The following is a 13,747-nucleotide window of genomic DNA, read 5'->3' as shown; positions in this document are numbered from 1 at the left end:
TCACACGAGGCCGGGCGTGCCTCAGAGTTGGGTACACATACTCAGACACACACACACACACACACACACCCTGTACACACAATACTCTGACAACAAGTTGCTGCCTGTAACTAGATCATTAAAAGCGGGAGGAGGAGGTGGTTGGGGTTGAGGAGGGGGAGGAGTTGGTGTGGAGATTGAGACTTAAACAGCTTTGGCCTTATTGGCATTCTGAACAAACAGTAGAGGGCTGGGTCGCCCTCCGAGCAGGCAGACTGAGCCAATCGGCTCGCTCCACCCTGACGACTGTGTTGCTGGGCCGGTTGCATAACTGGTATTGGAGTCTAGAGACAGGTACGTATGTCAAGTAAGGCTCCTGGAGTTTTATTGCGTACCATGGGACTTCACCCACCTGTTGGTCATGACTGAGTTATGCTTTTCCAGTTGTAAAACTGATCAGGGGTTGATAACGTATGTGTGGGCGGGTTATGAGGCCAAGGATACAGTGAACGGCGTAAGTCAAGGAGGTACAAGTGTTGGAAGAAGAGCAAGGTATGGTCTCGACTGTACCTGTTTGAAGAAACATGATGAAAGATCGAAGAAGCCACGTGTTGTTGTGAGCTCTTTTCGGTGTGTTTGTGCGATGCTTTAGAATCAGGGCACCGACAGGATGTGTCTCGGGGGGGGTTCCAGAGAAGGAAGGGTGGGCTGCATGAAATCAAAGCCCTCCCAGGCAATGTGGGGGATGCGCAGCCGATAGAGCTGTACAGCACAGAGGCTGCCTTCATTCAGGTCCTGCGGGGAGGTTGGTTTATTGCGTTTGAGAGCTAGAGTACTTTCTGTTGGATGCTCTAAAGTCTGGAGTTCAGAATGTCAGTGGATCATCATCATCACTGTGAAAAATCATGGAGAAAAAAAAAAAGAAACGTTTGAAAAACTGCTTGGGAGCGGTGTGTGGGAAAGCCTTCAGGGCTGAGTGCTCAGGTCTCTCTCAGCAGTTTTTTGTTTTTGTCTTGGACTTTTGTCTTGGACCCTCCCCCCCCCCCCCCACACACACACACACACACACACACATACACACATCACCCATCATGAGCCCAAGGACCTCACCCATGGCCTGTGTGGTCATAAGATGCAGTCAGTCAGCTCTTTGTGTTTCTGCTGCCTCTCCCAGGGGCATTTGCATTGAGTTTCCATACTGCTGCTGTCCTACCCCACCAGGCCCACGAGCTCTCCCTGTGTCCTAACCCACACCACCCACCAGGCCGACGCACTCTCCCTGTGTTGCAAGAGTCTGAGTTCATAAGCAAGCTCAGACTAGGCAGCTCCTGTTATGAAGAAGAGCTTCTCACTTCCCGAGAATCTGAACCTTTATCATCCCACCACCCGCCACACTCACAGGCTGCCGATCTCATCTCAGACACAGAGAGGCAGATTGCAAGAGTGGGATATGTTCTGTGCATGGAGTATGCTCCCGGCGGTTGGGCTTGTAGTTACATGACTCCTCAACCCCAACCCAAGGCCCCTTCAACACACACATCCCATCCCCTGTTTAATGTGGACTGTTTGCCAGTGTGTTCCCGGCAGTGTATACACTCTCCTTTCAACAAAACAGAGAACCGGGCCTTGTGTACACCTAAAAGAAGACCCTTTTGTTTGTGTGGCCCTTTTCAACAGCCCTCTCCCACCTGCCTCTCTCTCTCTCCCTTCCTCCAACTCTGCCTTTGTCCACACTCAGACAGTTTTCCAGTTTATTGGTCTGCAGCTGCCAGGAGGGCAAAGTTGGTGAGGAGGCTTTGGAGCCAGCGTGGTAAAGGCAGACGCCTGGGCTGCCAGTGAGGTCTAGAGTTAAAGGACTGGACCAGCCTTCGTCCACAAGCCCTCGTGATGCACACAGCAACTGAAGAGGAGCATAATATCGAGGCGGGGTTTTCCGCGGCGCATCACGTCATGGTGTCATGGCGGCCATCCTGATAAGGCCCGGGATAATGCAACGCCACCGCGGCTAGAGGGTGGAGTCAGGACATACCAACGGAAAGGGCAGGCGGGCGGGGGGGTCACGGGCACTGGCAGGGCACAGTGCCACTGAAGTGGCATGGAGGTTGGGTTACGGGCACTGGCAGGGCACAGTGCCACTGAAGTGGCATGGCGGTTGTAGGGGGAGGAATTCCACACACAGAATCGGTCTCTTAGGGTTTGGGGGCGGGGGGAAACAGCAAAGAATGTTTCTGGCCAGGTAAGTTAATTTATCTGTGTGTGTGTGTGTGTGTGTGTGTGTGTGTTTCCACATGACAGAGAGAGGGAGAGAGGGAGATACTCCCACAGATAAACATTTCACAAATGGGTCCCTGCCTGAAAAAGCTCTTTGTTTTGCTCCGAGTGTTTTACACACATGCCTGCACCGGTTTGCCGCAATGGCACATCCTGTGCTCAGGTTATTTCTAATTTAGGACACCAAGTGATAAAGTTGACTACTAACCACTTCCTTGTTAAACCATAGAGGCTGTATAAAGATGCCTGATGCTATTAGAAAATGACACATTTATTGTAGAACATTTAACCCCTTTAGCACAGTACTTTTCCTACTGACTAGTCTACATGCCTTAAAAAATACATCATATGGCCTGGTACTTTGTACATAATATGAACTAGAGTCTTCAAACAAACTGCATCTTGTGTTTCCTGCCCTTTTTTGCTCTGACACATATACCAAAAATGTCACGTGAAACACAGTAGTCCAAAGTCAAACCCTTTTCCAGTAAATTCCTAAAATGTGACCCGCTTATACAAGATTGAGCAGTCAAAAGAAAAAGAAAAACATTCTGTTCTCCTCTCCTGGCATTGGGTGACCTATAGGATTGTTTCTGCATGTGTCACGTGCCTGCATAGGTAGCATGTAATATACATACAACACCTCCTGCTAATCCTAAATGTTATGGATTGACTTCTGATCTCTTCTGACAGGCGTAGTCAGCCATCAAAGAGGCCAGCAAAGTGTAAAGTGCTGCTTTAACTCGACTGAGGGAGATGGAGGGTGTCGTTAGCACGGAGCTCACACGTGGCCCGAGTGCGGCGAATATGAGCCAAAAGGAGCCTGCGAAGCGAGAAATGACTCTGGCGCTAGCTATCGCGGCTACCACCAAGGAACCTAATGTTGCTGTTTTGAACCCTATAGGTTAACAGATGAGGGAGGAAGTCATAGTGAACTGTAGATAATGCATATGATGGCGGGAATCCAAGCCGAGCCAACGAAGGAAGCTGAGTAGATGCAGAGCGCGGCAGAATAATCTCTGATGTGAAGAAGCACTGATGCACAAACAGTGATAAAGGTCACATTGGTCGAGGAGTGAGTCTATGCGAGGCGTGGGAGCACTTGTATGTGGGCGTGATACGCTGTTAGTGGAGTAAGATTACAGCAGTGTAAAAAGTCCTGCAGAATTCTTAAATCCTGTGTTTGTTCCCTTGTGCTTATTTGTATTTCTGTCTCCATCACTGAAAGTGTCAAGGTGCCACGTGGTAGTTATTGTGTGTGTAGTAAGGTATGTGTGGTAACAAATGAGCTTTTTGCGTTTCACCAACTGTTTAAACGATGCCAAGGGCATTGGTATCTAATGTAGTAAATGGTTAGTTGATCATGCTGGCCATTTTATCTTTCCTTTCGGTGTTGAGGAGAAATGTGGTCTGATATCTCTGCGGCTTGACATTCGGTGATAAACAAGTGGCCATGTTTTGTTGTTGCAGTCTCCTCCCATTTTGTCCTTCCTTTCTTTTCGCCAAATTCCTTTTCTCTGTGTCATTGGTCGCTCACTCATACTCCTAAGAGATCGACGCCCTCCTTCCCTCGTCCTCTCTCAGCACCGTTCGTTATTGCTCTCACAATTATCCTATAAGCTGGTCTCTAGGCAACGGCCGCGCCTTGTTTACCTCTCTCCTTTGCATGAGCCGAGGCCCTGATCCCCAGGTGACTTGTTGACTGCCTGAACTAAAACAAGTCACTTTAATGCATTTGTCACCATTTTTTTTGTGCTAGCAGCAGGTGGATCGTATAGTTGACATGAGTTTTCTCTCAGGCCCTTAAAGGGATTCCACACGTATCTGTACCCTCTGGACTTTGTTTCCTTGAGACTCTTTGGATGAAGGCTGTATGGTTCTCATTTGGAGAAGTATTTTGCCCTGTTTTGATTGGTTGACTAGCAGGTTATTGATGCTCCATGCAGCTCTCGTCTCATGCTCTCTATTTTATTGTGTGCTGCCATATTGTGGGCCTCTCCTTTCTTCCTGCTATCATAAGCAAACGATCTGCTTTGCAAAGGCTCACATTGTTCCTCAAATATTGACCTGTATCCTTTACACACACACACACACACACACACACACACACACACACACACACACACTCAAAATACAGTCATTACCACCTGCCTTTCATCTCTGGACAACAAAATGGTGGCTCCACTTCACTGCCTGTAGTCATAAGAACAATCTTTTTCAAACCTCTACTGTAATATGTATTGAAGCATTGTGTTATTTAGAGCATAGCAGAGTTATTACTGTATACTGTGTGTCTGTTGTGTTTTGAGACCTGTACTTGTGTGGCCATATTGGCTCTATTCTTGCATCCATTCTTTCCTTCTACCCGTGGTGGATCTCATTCTGACCAAACAGATTTAATTAGCTGGTAATCAGATCAGTCATGCGCTGAGTTATCAATGGCTTTATTAGTGTTTACTCTCTGTCAGAAAAGGGGTGTCAGTGGTTTATATCTAGTCCAGACAGAGGAAACCTCATGTCTCCTCATTACGTTTCGTAGACACAACACAAGAGACTATATATTTCTCAAATGACTTGATATGGTCTGCCTGTTTTACTCTACTGCTTAGCTGTGGTGGGTGTGCTATAGAAGATGACATTGCTTGGCGGGAAAGCCAGAGTTCATTTTTGTTCATTATCTGAAGAGAAGAGAAGAGAAGAGAAAGAGAGAGATGTCTGTGTACTGTGATAGATCTGCAGAAGAAGAAAAACAAACTCCTTGTGGCAATGTAGTGTGCTGAGCTTACTTGGTGGCAATGTAGTGTGCTGAGCTTACTTGGTGGCAATGTAGTGTGCTGAGCTTACTTGATGGCAATGTAGTGTGCTGAGCTTACTTGGTGGGCTCGTTTGAAATGGTTGCTTTTGAAGATGAATGCAGCATGCCTGCCACTGGACAGTTTGTGTCCAGACATGCTCGGTATGTGGCTGGCTTTTGAAAATACTAGTCATGGTCTACGATACAAAGTGAGCCAAGGCTGTTGCAGACTAAAGAACAGCACAGTCAGCCACACAGACAGCCTAGTGTGCAACACAAGGTGCTCATAGAGTGTCCCACCCTGCTTGAGCTTGGGTTATATACATCACTGCAAAACAACCCCCTCGGCTGTTTGCAATAACAACCTTGAGAGATTTCAATGAAAGCCCTTATCGGCCACACTACCGTGTCACCAAGTCAAGCAAAGTTGGCGTCAATCAGAGTCAAAGTGACCCCAGGGTTGTCTTTGCGTTTTTCACCCCAAGGCTACGTAAAGGCATAAGAGAGGGGGCATGTTTTGTTGATGTGTTTGGGACATAATCACTCACTCTCTCTCTCTCTCTCTCTCTCTCTCTCTCTCTCTCTCTCTCTCTCTCTCTCTCTCTGGGTTTGCCTCCTACGCCTCCTGCTTGACAAATGCGCTGAGACATGTTGGTTTCGGTATGAACCTACACAGACGGGTAGAGAGTGTAGATGGGTGGAGAGTGTAGATGGTGGTGTTTGTCGCTTTACAGCAGATCGCAGATTAACCTCCTCATGATTGAAAGCTTTTAAAATGGTAAACATTTGTCAGTCCTTCCCACTTTGTGCCTTCAGTTGAAGCCACAACCTATTTTGCGTAACACATCTACAAAGGTAGCCACGCCAAAAAAAGAACGAGACCAAGGGATTGCTCAACTCCGTGAGTGGAGAGATCTACAGTGGAAACAGCTGTTTTTAACTAACAGGTTTCCATCTGTAGGGGAATTTCTCAGGTCTGCATCCAGGGACGAATGTGGATACCCATCTCACCACCTGGACTCTGCTGGGAAGCGTTCTTGATCAACCGGTATCCATCGAGCGCCAGGGACGGCTCTCCGGGTGCAGGAGCCAAAATTAACGGCCGGCATCGCCAACACCAAGGCATCTGAGGTACAGTTGGTTTGGCTGAGATAGTGCGGGAGTGTGTGGTTTTGCCTGCAGTTAACCACTGGCCCAGTGTTTTTCCACCAGCTCCCCCCAAAATGGCAAGGTGCTGTTCTAACACTCTGCCAGAGTCCAGCCAACCCACTGTACGGTTATTAATGAACCTGGTGCATTCCTTATGCTGTTTGATTTGGTCTTGCTACCATATAGTACTGAACACAAACTAATACCATGTAGGATTGACCTTTCGATTGCTGTTGGTGTCTTTAAACATTTTCAGAATGACTAGAACCCATTTGTAACATGCACATGAAGCCAGTCAGTCCATAGAAGTGGTGAAATATTGGCATGCGGTGTGTGTATACTTTGGAGAGTGACTAAATGAGGTACAAACACCTGAGCAACTGGGCGATAGATGTGGTGTTTAGAGCTTATTTGGAGCAGTCAGAAGGTCCTGAGGACAGTTGCACTTTTTTGTGCCTTCGCAGCAACTTCCTGTCTCCTTTTCACAACTGTCATGGTCCTTCCTGTCCGCGGTGTTGCGGCCAGTTGCCACATAGTAGAAATAGCCCCAGCGGTGCAGATGGCTCAATGCCGTGCCGAAGATCTCGCCCTGTGCTCCGTGTGGCACACATCACTCGATGTCGGAGGTCAATACTCGCCCCAGCTGGTGGGTCATGATGATTTATCTGTTGGGTAAAGCACAGACTGTGTAGTTTATGTTTAGCATGCCTCAAAAGGCCTGAGCTGAGTGTGACGTGCGTCAACTGTGAAGATCCACCATGGCCGGGGAAGTGTGAGAGAGGGGAGATTTTGCGAGAGGAAGTGAGTATGGGTGCACCCTGTTCTGTTTTTGCATGTCAGTTTTTTTTTTTTTGTCAGCATGCTATGCAAGTGTGCTTTTTTTGCCTGAGTGACACAATATAATACTGTTCTCAGGGTTGGAGTCTCACAGTGTTTTTGAGTTTGTTTGTTTTTTAGTAAAAGTGGAATGCACAAGACAAGTGAGAATGTGATCAAAAGGCAAGATTCGACCACTCTGAGTGACGGAACATTGAGGGGAGATCTGCTTGATACAGTGTGCAAGTGTGGCATTTCTCAGAATTCGACTGAAACCGCAGCTGAGTTGGTGGTTTTGAAGTACTAAATGAGTAAGGGGTGGTTTGGTGCTCTAGTCTGGTGGAGGTTTACATGATGTTCTCTAAAAGCATCTTGACATGTACACACTCACCTGTTTCCTTTTTTAACTGAGTCTCTTGAAGCAAGTCTCTCATTTTAACTCTTACTAATTAGAACGACAGAATGTCGTGAAATGTGCGGAATATTTATATTTCTTAATTTAGCAGACACTTTTATCCAAAGCAACAAAATGAGGAAATGAGAACTTAGTAGACAATACATACTGCTATACAAACACTACAAGACTAGCAGAGGATGAGAAGCTTGTGCACTAGTGCAACAGGGTGTTGTTGGAGGAGATAGTGGTGGAAGCAGAAGGCTCTAGAAGGAAGTAGAACCAGGGGAGAAAGGAAGTGCATGGGAAGTGCATGTTGAGAGGTGCAGACATCACTTAGTTTGAGCGAGTTTGAGTTGTGTCTGTGTCTCTCTCTGTGTGTGTGTGTGTGTGTGTGTGTGTGTGTGTGTGTGTGTGTGTGTGTGTGTGTTTTTGTGTGTGTGTGTGTTTTTGTGTGTGTCTGTGTGTGTGTGTGTGTGTGTGTGTATGTGTGTGTGTGTGTGTGTCTGTGTGTGTGGGGAAGGTGGGGAAGGTTTAGAGAAGTTTCCACTGTGGTAGTGTGTGTAAGAGAGAGAGAGAGAGAGAGAGAGAGAGAGAGAGAGAGAGAGAGAGAGAGAGAAGTGTTCATCTCTACTGTGGTCTAACAGACAGGAAGCAGCAAACCCAGAGCTTAGTGATGCTGTTCCTGTCAGTGCAAGATTCACAGGTCAGTTTGTGACGGAAGGGGTTTTTTGGCACCTCACACATGCTGTAGTTTCTTCACCCGATACCCCCCCCCCCCCCTCCACACACACACACACACACACACAGACACACACACACACCTCACAAATGGAACCGAACTTTGGAACTTTCTTCTTTAAAACCGAACTACGAACTTTCTTCTTTAAAACCGAACTCTCTCACCCGATACCCACCCCCACACACACAGACAAACATACACATCACAAAGAGATCACCTGAAGAAGAATCATAAAGACACAAGAAGTTTCATAGAAGAACTGCTCTTGCATGCCAATCATCCATAGTGTTATGTACCATACGGGTTATAAACACGGTTATATTACAACAAAACTATTAGAAAACCATATTAGAAGATAAAAAAACATCCTTGTTTAACTTGCAAAGAAGCCTCAGTGAACAGCCTATCTGGGTGCCTGTTGAAGCTGCCAGCAGTCGATATTATTGAGCCATGTCATTAGCGGAGTTAGCAGGACGTGCGTGTGTGTGGATGTGGTTGTATAATGTGGAGAGGCATGTGGAGTATGTATGCTATGCAGGCTGATGGGAGCACTGCTGATGTCAGACTCCTGCTCTGGCTGATGTGCTCCCCACATGGTGACCCCAGGTACTGCACATCTTACAAGGCTGTCATGTCTCACTATTTATCCTGCACTGCACACGCATAGTACGCTAATTACTTTCTGTGGATGTGTGTGTAAAACACAAGAGGCGTTAAAAACCTAATCTGCATTTCAACTCACTGACTCACTTAACAAAATATGCATGTGCTATCAGGACCATGTGTCTTCTTGGATGAGAACGGCCCATGTAACTGCAGGCTCATTGCAATGGGAGCACAATTCCGGATGCCATGTGTTGCTTATTTAACGTGTGGACACAAAAAGCCAGTTAAAGGGGAGCAAAGGCATGAATGCCAAGCATGCAGCGCCGTGCCATGCAATCCTGTCTCCTCTCGTCGGCTCGGCTCTGGTCTGGTCTGGTGTGCTCTCGTGATCCGACATGCAGCTGCAGCTCCTTGGGTTTGTTTTTAATCAGACACTCACCTCACCTGGGCCCTGGCCTGCTCCAGCCTCCCACATCTGTGTGTGCGTGTGCGTGTGCGTGCGTGTGTGTGCGTGTGTGTGGTGACATCAACTCACTGTTTCAGGTGGGCGTGGAGTGCTCCTCTCTCTGTCTCTCTTTCTCCCTCTCTCTTTCTCACACACACACACACACCCACAGCCTGTCTCTTCCTCAGATGCCTCAGGGGGAGTGGAAAAGTACAAGCCTCACAAGAGATCAGATTAAATTCCATTCATCCCACCCCTACCCCCCCACAGCACCCAAATCACACACACACACACACACACACACACACACACACACACACACACACACTCACACACTCACACTCACACACACTTCAGAAATCTAGCTAGAGGGATATTCTGTGTGTGTACATGTGTGCTTGTTATTTCGACATCTTCTTTTATTTGCCTTCACGACTGCACCAGATTCTCAGGCTCTTTAGTTTAGAGTTTGGGGTAGTGCTTGTGTACTGTTTCTTCTGCTTTCTGTTCTGCGCACACATTTTGTCCCTCTTGGACGATTCTTCTTCCCCTTTGCACCAGGGCCGCGTCCCCAGCAGCTGGTTGCCATTAGAGGACACCCTTGTCCCTCTTAATTAACTCCGCGCATATCTTCCCAGACCTGGCAACCCAAAATGTGCACTGCATCGTGTCAGAGTGTGTTACACGCAATGACTTACGATTGGGTGTCGTGCCATTCGAATGCATACTGTCATGCAATGCCAAGAATAGAAGCCGAATTAAAAAAAAAAGTGTTTTTATTTTTGGTCACTGTGCAGTCACTTTATTCACTTGTCAGTATTGCATTCAAGACTGATTGTGTAGTATTCTTTCAGTATTGAAGAGTGTTCTCAAGACTGTCCAGACTGTTTGTGCAGCCCTCTTCCGCTTGCTGTTTAGGTAATGCATTCATTGCTTGTGTGTGTCTCTCTCTGTTGAATGTGCTAACAGACATGCACCACCTAATTAACTTTCTCCTGCACCGCTGCATCGTGTGGCCATCTTTTTTGCAGTCTAAAACTTTTCTAGAACATCTTTCTCCCCTTTCTAATTTTATCCCGACAATTAAGCCTTGCGTGATGCAGTCCCCTCCTCTGTTAGCGGGAAATTCTTTGGCCACAGCCAGAAAACAAACGGTCCCCCTTTCTCTCTCCTCCTCTCCTCCTCTCTTCCTCTCCTCCTCTCCTCCTCTCCTCTATGCGCCAGCCTCTCTTCGGGCCCTTTCATCTGGAGGCCATTGTTCCATATCAGGCGGCCACAGAACCCCTCACTGGACCCAGGACCACTGAGTCACTTCCTGTTAGGAACACAGTGTGAAAAAAAGAAGAAGAAAGAGAGAGAGGAGAGAGAGAGAGAGAGAGAGAGGGAGGAGAGAAGAGAGAGAGAGAGAGAGAGAGAGAGAGAGAGGAGAGAGAGGGAGGAGAAAGAGAGAGAGAGAGAGAGAGAGAGAGAGAGGGGAGGAGAAAGAGAGAGAGAGAGAGAGAGGAGGAGAGAGAGAGAGAAAACAACACACACCCCCCATGTTTTCAGCTGATGATGCTGTCAGATGACCTTGGACAAGGGGCTTTGTCCTGGACAGAGATGGTGTGTGTGGTGTGTGTGTGTGGTGTGTGTGTGTGTGTGTGTGTTGTGTGTGTGTGTGTGTGTGTGTGTGTGTGAGAGAGGAGAGAGAGAGAGAGAGAGAGAGAGAGAGAGAGAGAGAGAGAGAGAGAGAGAGAGAGAGGAGAGAGAGTGTGTGTGTGTGTGTGTGTGTGCTTTTTTTCTCCCTGTCTGTGTTGGCTGCCCTTTTCCCTAGTCTTTGTTTCCTCTCTCCAGTCTCTGTGGGTCAGGAGGAGAAAGACAGAGAGAGTTGGAGATACGAAAGAGAGAAAGAGAGTTGGTGATAGAGAGAAAAAGAGAGAAAGAGTGAGCTAGAGTTAGAGAAAAAGAGAGAAAGAGACTTATAAAAGAGAGATGGAGAGTGAGAGAGGAAGAGGGGAGATGGGAAAGAGAGAAAGAGATGATGATGATGATGAGGCCACAGTTTCAATAGTGACTCATCGGTCTGGCCCTGTGTATGTGTGTGTTTGTGTGTGTGTGCTATGATGATTAGCCATCCCCTGGTGATGTCTGCATTTGAGGACTGATGGATTACTGGCAGAAGCTCTGGTAGAGGTAGGGGGTGATTGGGTATGATGTAATGGTGATTTATGCCAACCTGATTGATGCCCACTTCCCTCCACACACACACTGGCCATGTTGAAGCCATAAGACAAAAAGAAATAAAGCCAGAGCAAGCAAAACACCAGACACTAGAACACTGGACTACTTTGGTAACATTCTGTTTTGGTTAATGCCAGGAATGCCAGCCTGCCCCCTTGCCCCCTTAGGAAATACCCCCCCCCCCCCCCCTTCCTCTCTCCCTTTCTAGTCTCTGCCCTCAGTCTACCAGAGAACACAACAACAGAGGAGAGAGCAAAAGAAAGAAAGGAGGAAAAAAGGGCCTCTATTAGATTCAAGGCTATTTTAAGAGCCTCTTGAGATGTCTTGCTCTCTCTCTCTCCCTCTCTCTCAGAAAAAACTGCTGATGGCACTTGAATCATGAGCTCACTTGACTTGGTGTGGGAATGGATCAGATGACTTGGCTCACTCCAGCCTCTCTTCCTCTCCACCCCCTCTTTCTCCTCCTCTCCTCTCTCTACCCCTCCTCTCCTCTCTCTCTATCTCCCTCTTCTCTCCTCTTCTCACTCTCCTCTCCTCTCTCTCTCCATCCCTCTCTCCTCCTCTCCTCTCATCTCCATCCTCCTCTCCTCCCCTCTCCTTACAACCCCCCCCCCCATTGCATCTCCAGTGTAAACTTCATTTGACTCCCCCCTCCCCCCCTCACATTTGTTTTGGTTGTTGTTTCCCCCTGCTCGTGTGACTGGACAGTCCACAGACGAGTCGCTCTCCATGTTTGCATGTCCCTGTGCAGCCCCCCATCCATTACATTACATTGGGCCGAGTGAGTCACTGCTTACCTCATTCAATTGGCTTAAAGGACCTCCTTTCATGGTCAACAATGAGCTCAGCCCTGCTCAGCTGAGGTGGGCGGACGACGAGGGGGTGGTGAGGCAGTGGGCTGGAGGACATTACTGGCCTCCACTGGGGGATGCATATTTGTACACTGAGTGTCTGTGGTTGGGAAGCGTGTAAAATTTGTGCGAGTCGGTAGAGTGTGTGTGTGTGTGTGTGTGTGTGTGTGTGTGTCAAAGACTGAAGTCTTTATGTACATTTCTTTTTCCAAGTGGTTGCTACATGCTAGAAAATGTTATGAACAAAAAATGTCTGACGTGGTTAGGAACGTACTGAAGAAAATAAAGAGAGAAAGAGAGAGAGAGAAGAAGAAGAAGAAGAGGAGGAGAGAGGACACAAATGGTCTCTTCTGATGTGCGTGAGGTGACGTGAGTGACAGGAGTAAAGGAGAAGAGCGCTTCCCACATCATTGCAGCAGTGTTCATAACCCCTCTCCTCTCCTCCCCTCTCCTCTCCTCCTCTCCTCTTCTCTCCTCCTCTCTCCTCTCCTCTCCTCTCCTTCTCCTCTCCTCCCCTCTCCTCTTCTCTCCTCTCCTCTCTCCTCTCCTCTCCTCCTCTCTCCTCCTCTCCCTCCTCTTCTCTCCTCTCCTCTCCTCCTCTCTCCTCTCTCCTCCTCTCCTCTCCTCTCCTCTCTCCTCCTCTCCTCTCCTCTCTCTCCTCTCTCCTCCTCTCCTCCTCTCTCCTCCTCTCTCCTCCTCTCTCCTCTCTCCTCTCCTCTCTCCTCTCTCCTCCTCTCTCCTCCTCTCTCCTCCTCTCCTCTCCTCTCCTCTCTCCTCTCTCTCCTCTCCTCTCCTCTCCTCTCCCCTCCCCTCCCCTCCCTCCTCCTCCCTCTCCTCTCCCTCCTCTCTCCTCCTCTCTCCTCCTCTCTCCTCTCTCCTCCTCTACTCTCCTCTCCTCTCCTCTACTTGCCCGTAAGAGCCAGAGCCCCAGCCCTGCTGTGGAGGCAGGCTGTCACTGTTTGCTCTGTGGAGGCTTGTGCATTGAGTAACCCTCAAACATGGCCCCTCCCTCTCACGCTTTCCCGCTCTCGCACTCTCTCTCTCTCTCTTTCTCTCTCTCTACTCACACACTCTCTCTCTCTCTCTCTCTCTCACTCGCTCTCTCTCTTTCTCTCTCTCCTCACATTCACCCTCTCTCTCTTTCTCTCTCACCTCTCTCTCTTTCTCTCTCACATACTCTCTTTCTCTCTCACACACACTCACGCTGTCTCTCTTTCTATCTCTCAATCAATTTATCTCTCTCACACACAAACAAAACACACTCCATTTCTCCAGTATGACGTAGTCTGGTTTCCACAGGACCGCTGTGGTCTTGAGGAGTGTACTCTACTGGGCGTCCCTTCATATGCTGAAGATGTCCGAATCATAACATTTGCAGTGACTAACAGCCAACAGCGAAGACTTGACACACACACACACACACACACACACACACACACCACACACACACACACACACACACACACACACACATACACAC

The 13,747-nt window shown here is 48.1% G+C and overlaps 1 protein-coding gene across 1 annotated transcript in view; it reads left to right on the top strand.

Moving 5' to 3' along the window:
* elf1 (E74-like ETS transcription factor 1) overlaps positions 1–13,747 on the top strand; it is a 33,945-nt gene that overhangs the window by 2,199 nt on the left and 17,999 nt on the right. The window contains 3 exon segments of the mRNA XM_042073983.1: positions 223–333; positions 479–531; positions 1,752–1,761. Coding sequence (XP_041929917.1) covers positions 223–333; positions 479–531; positions 1,752–1,761 — 174 coding nt within the window.

Source organism: Alosa sapidissima, chromosome 20 (assembly GCF_018492685.1).
Source record: "Alosa sapidissima isolate fAloSap1 chromosome 20, fAloSap1.pri, whole genome shotgun sequence".
In the NCBI taxonomy this organism is placed as follows: domain Eukaryota; kingdom Metazoa; phylum Chordata; class Actinopteri; order Clupeiformes; family Clupeidae; genus Alosa; species Alosa sapidissima.
The sequence above is the reverse complement of the archived record's forward strand: the minus strand, read 5'-3'. Positions and strand labels throughout refer to the sequence as shown.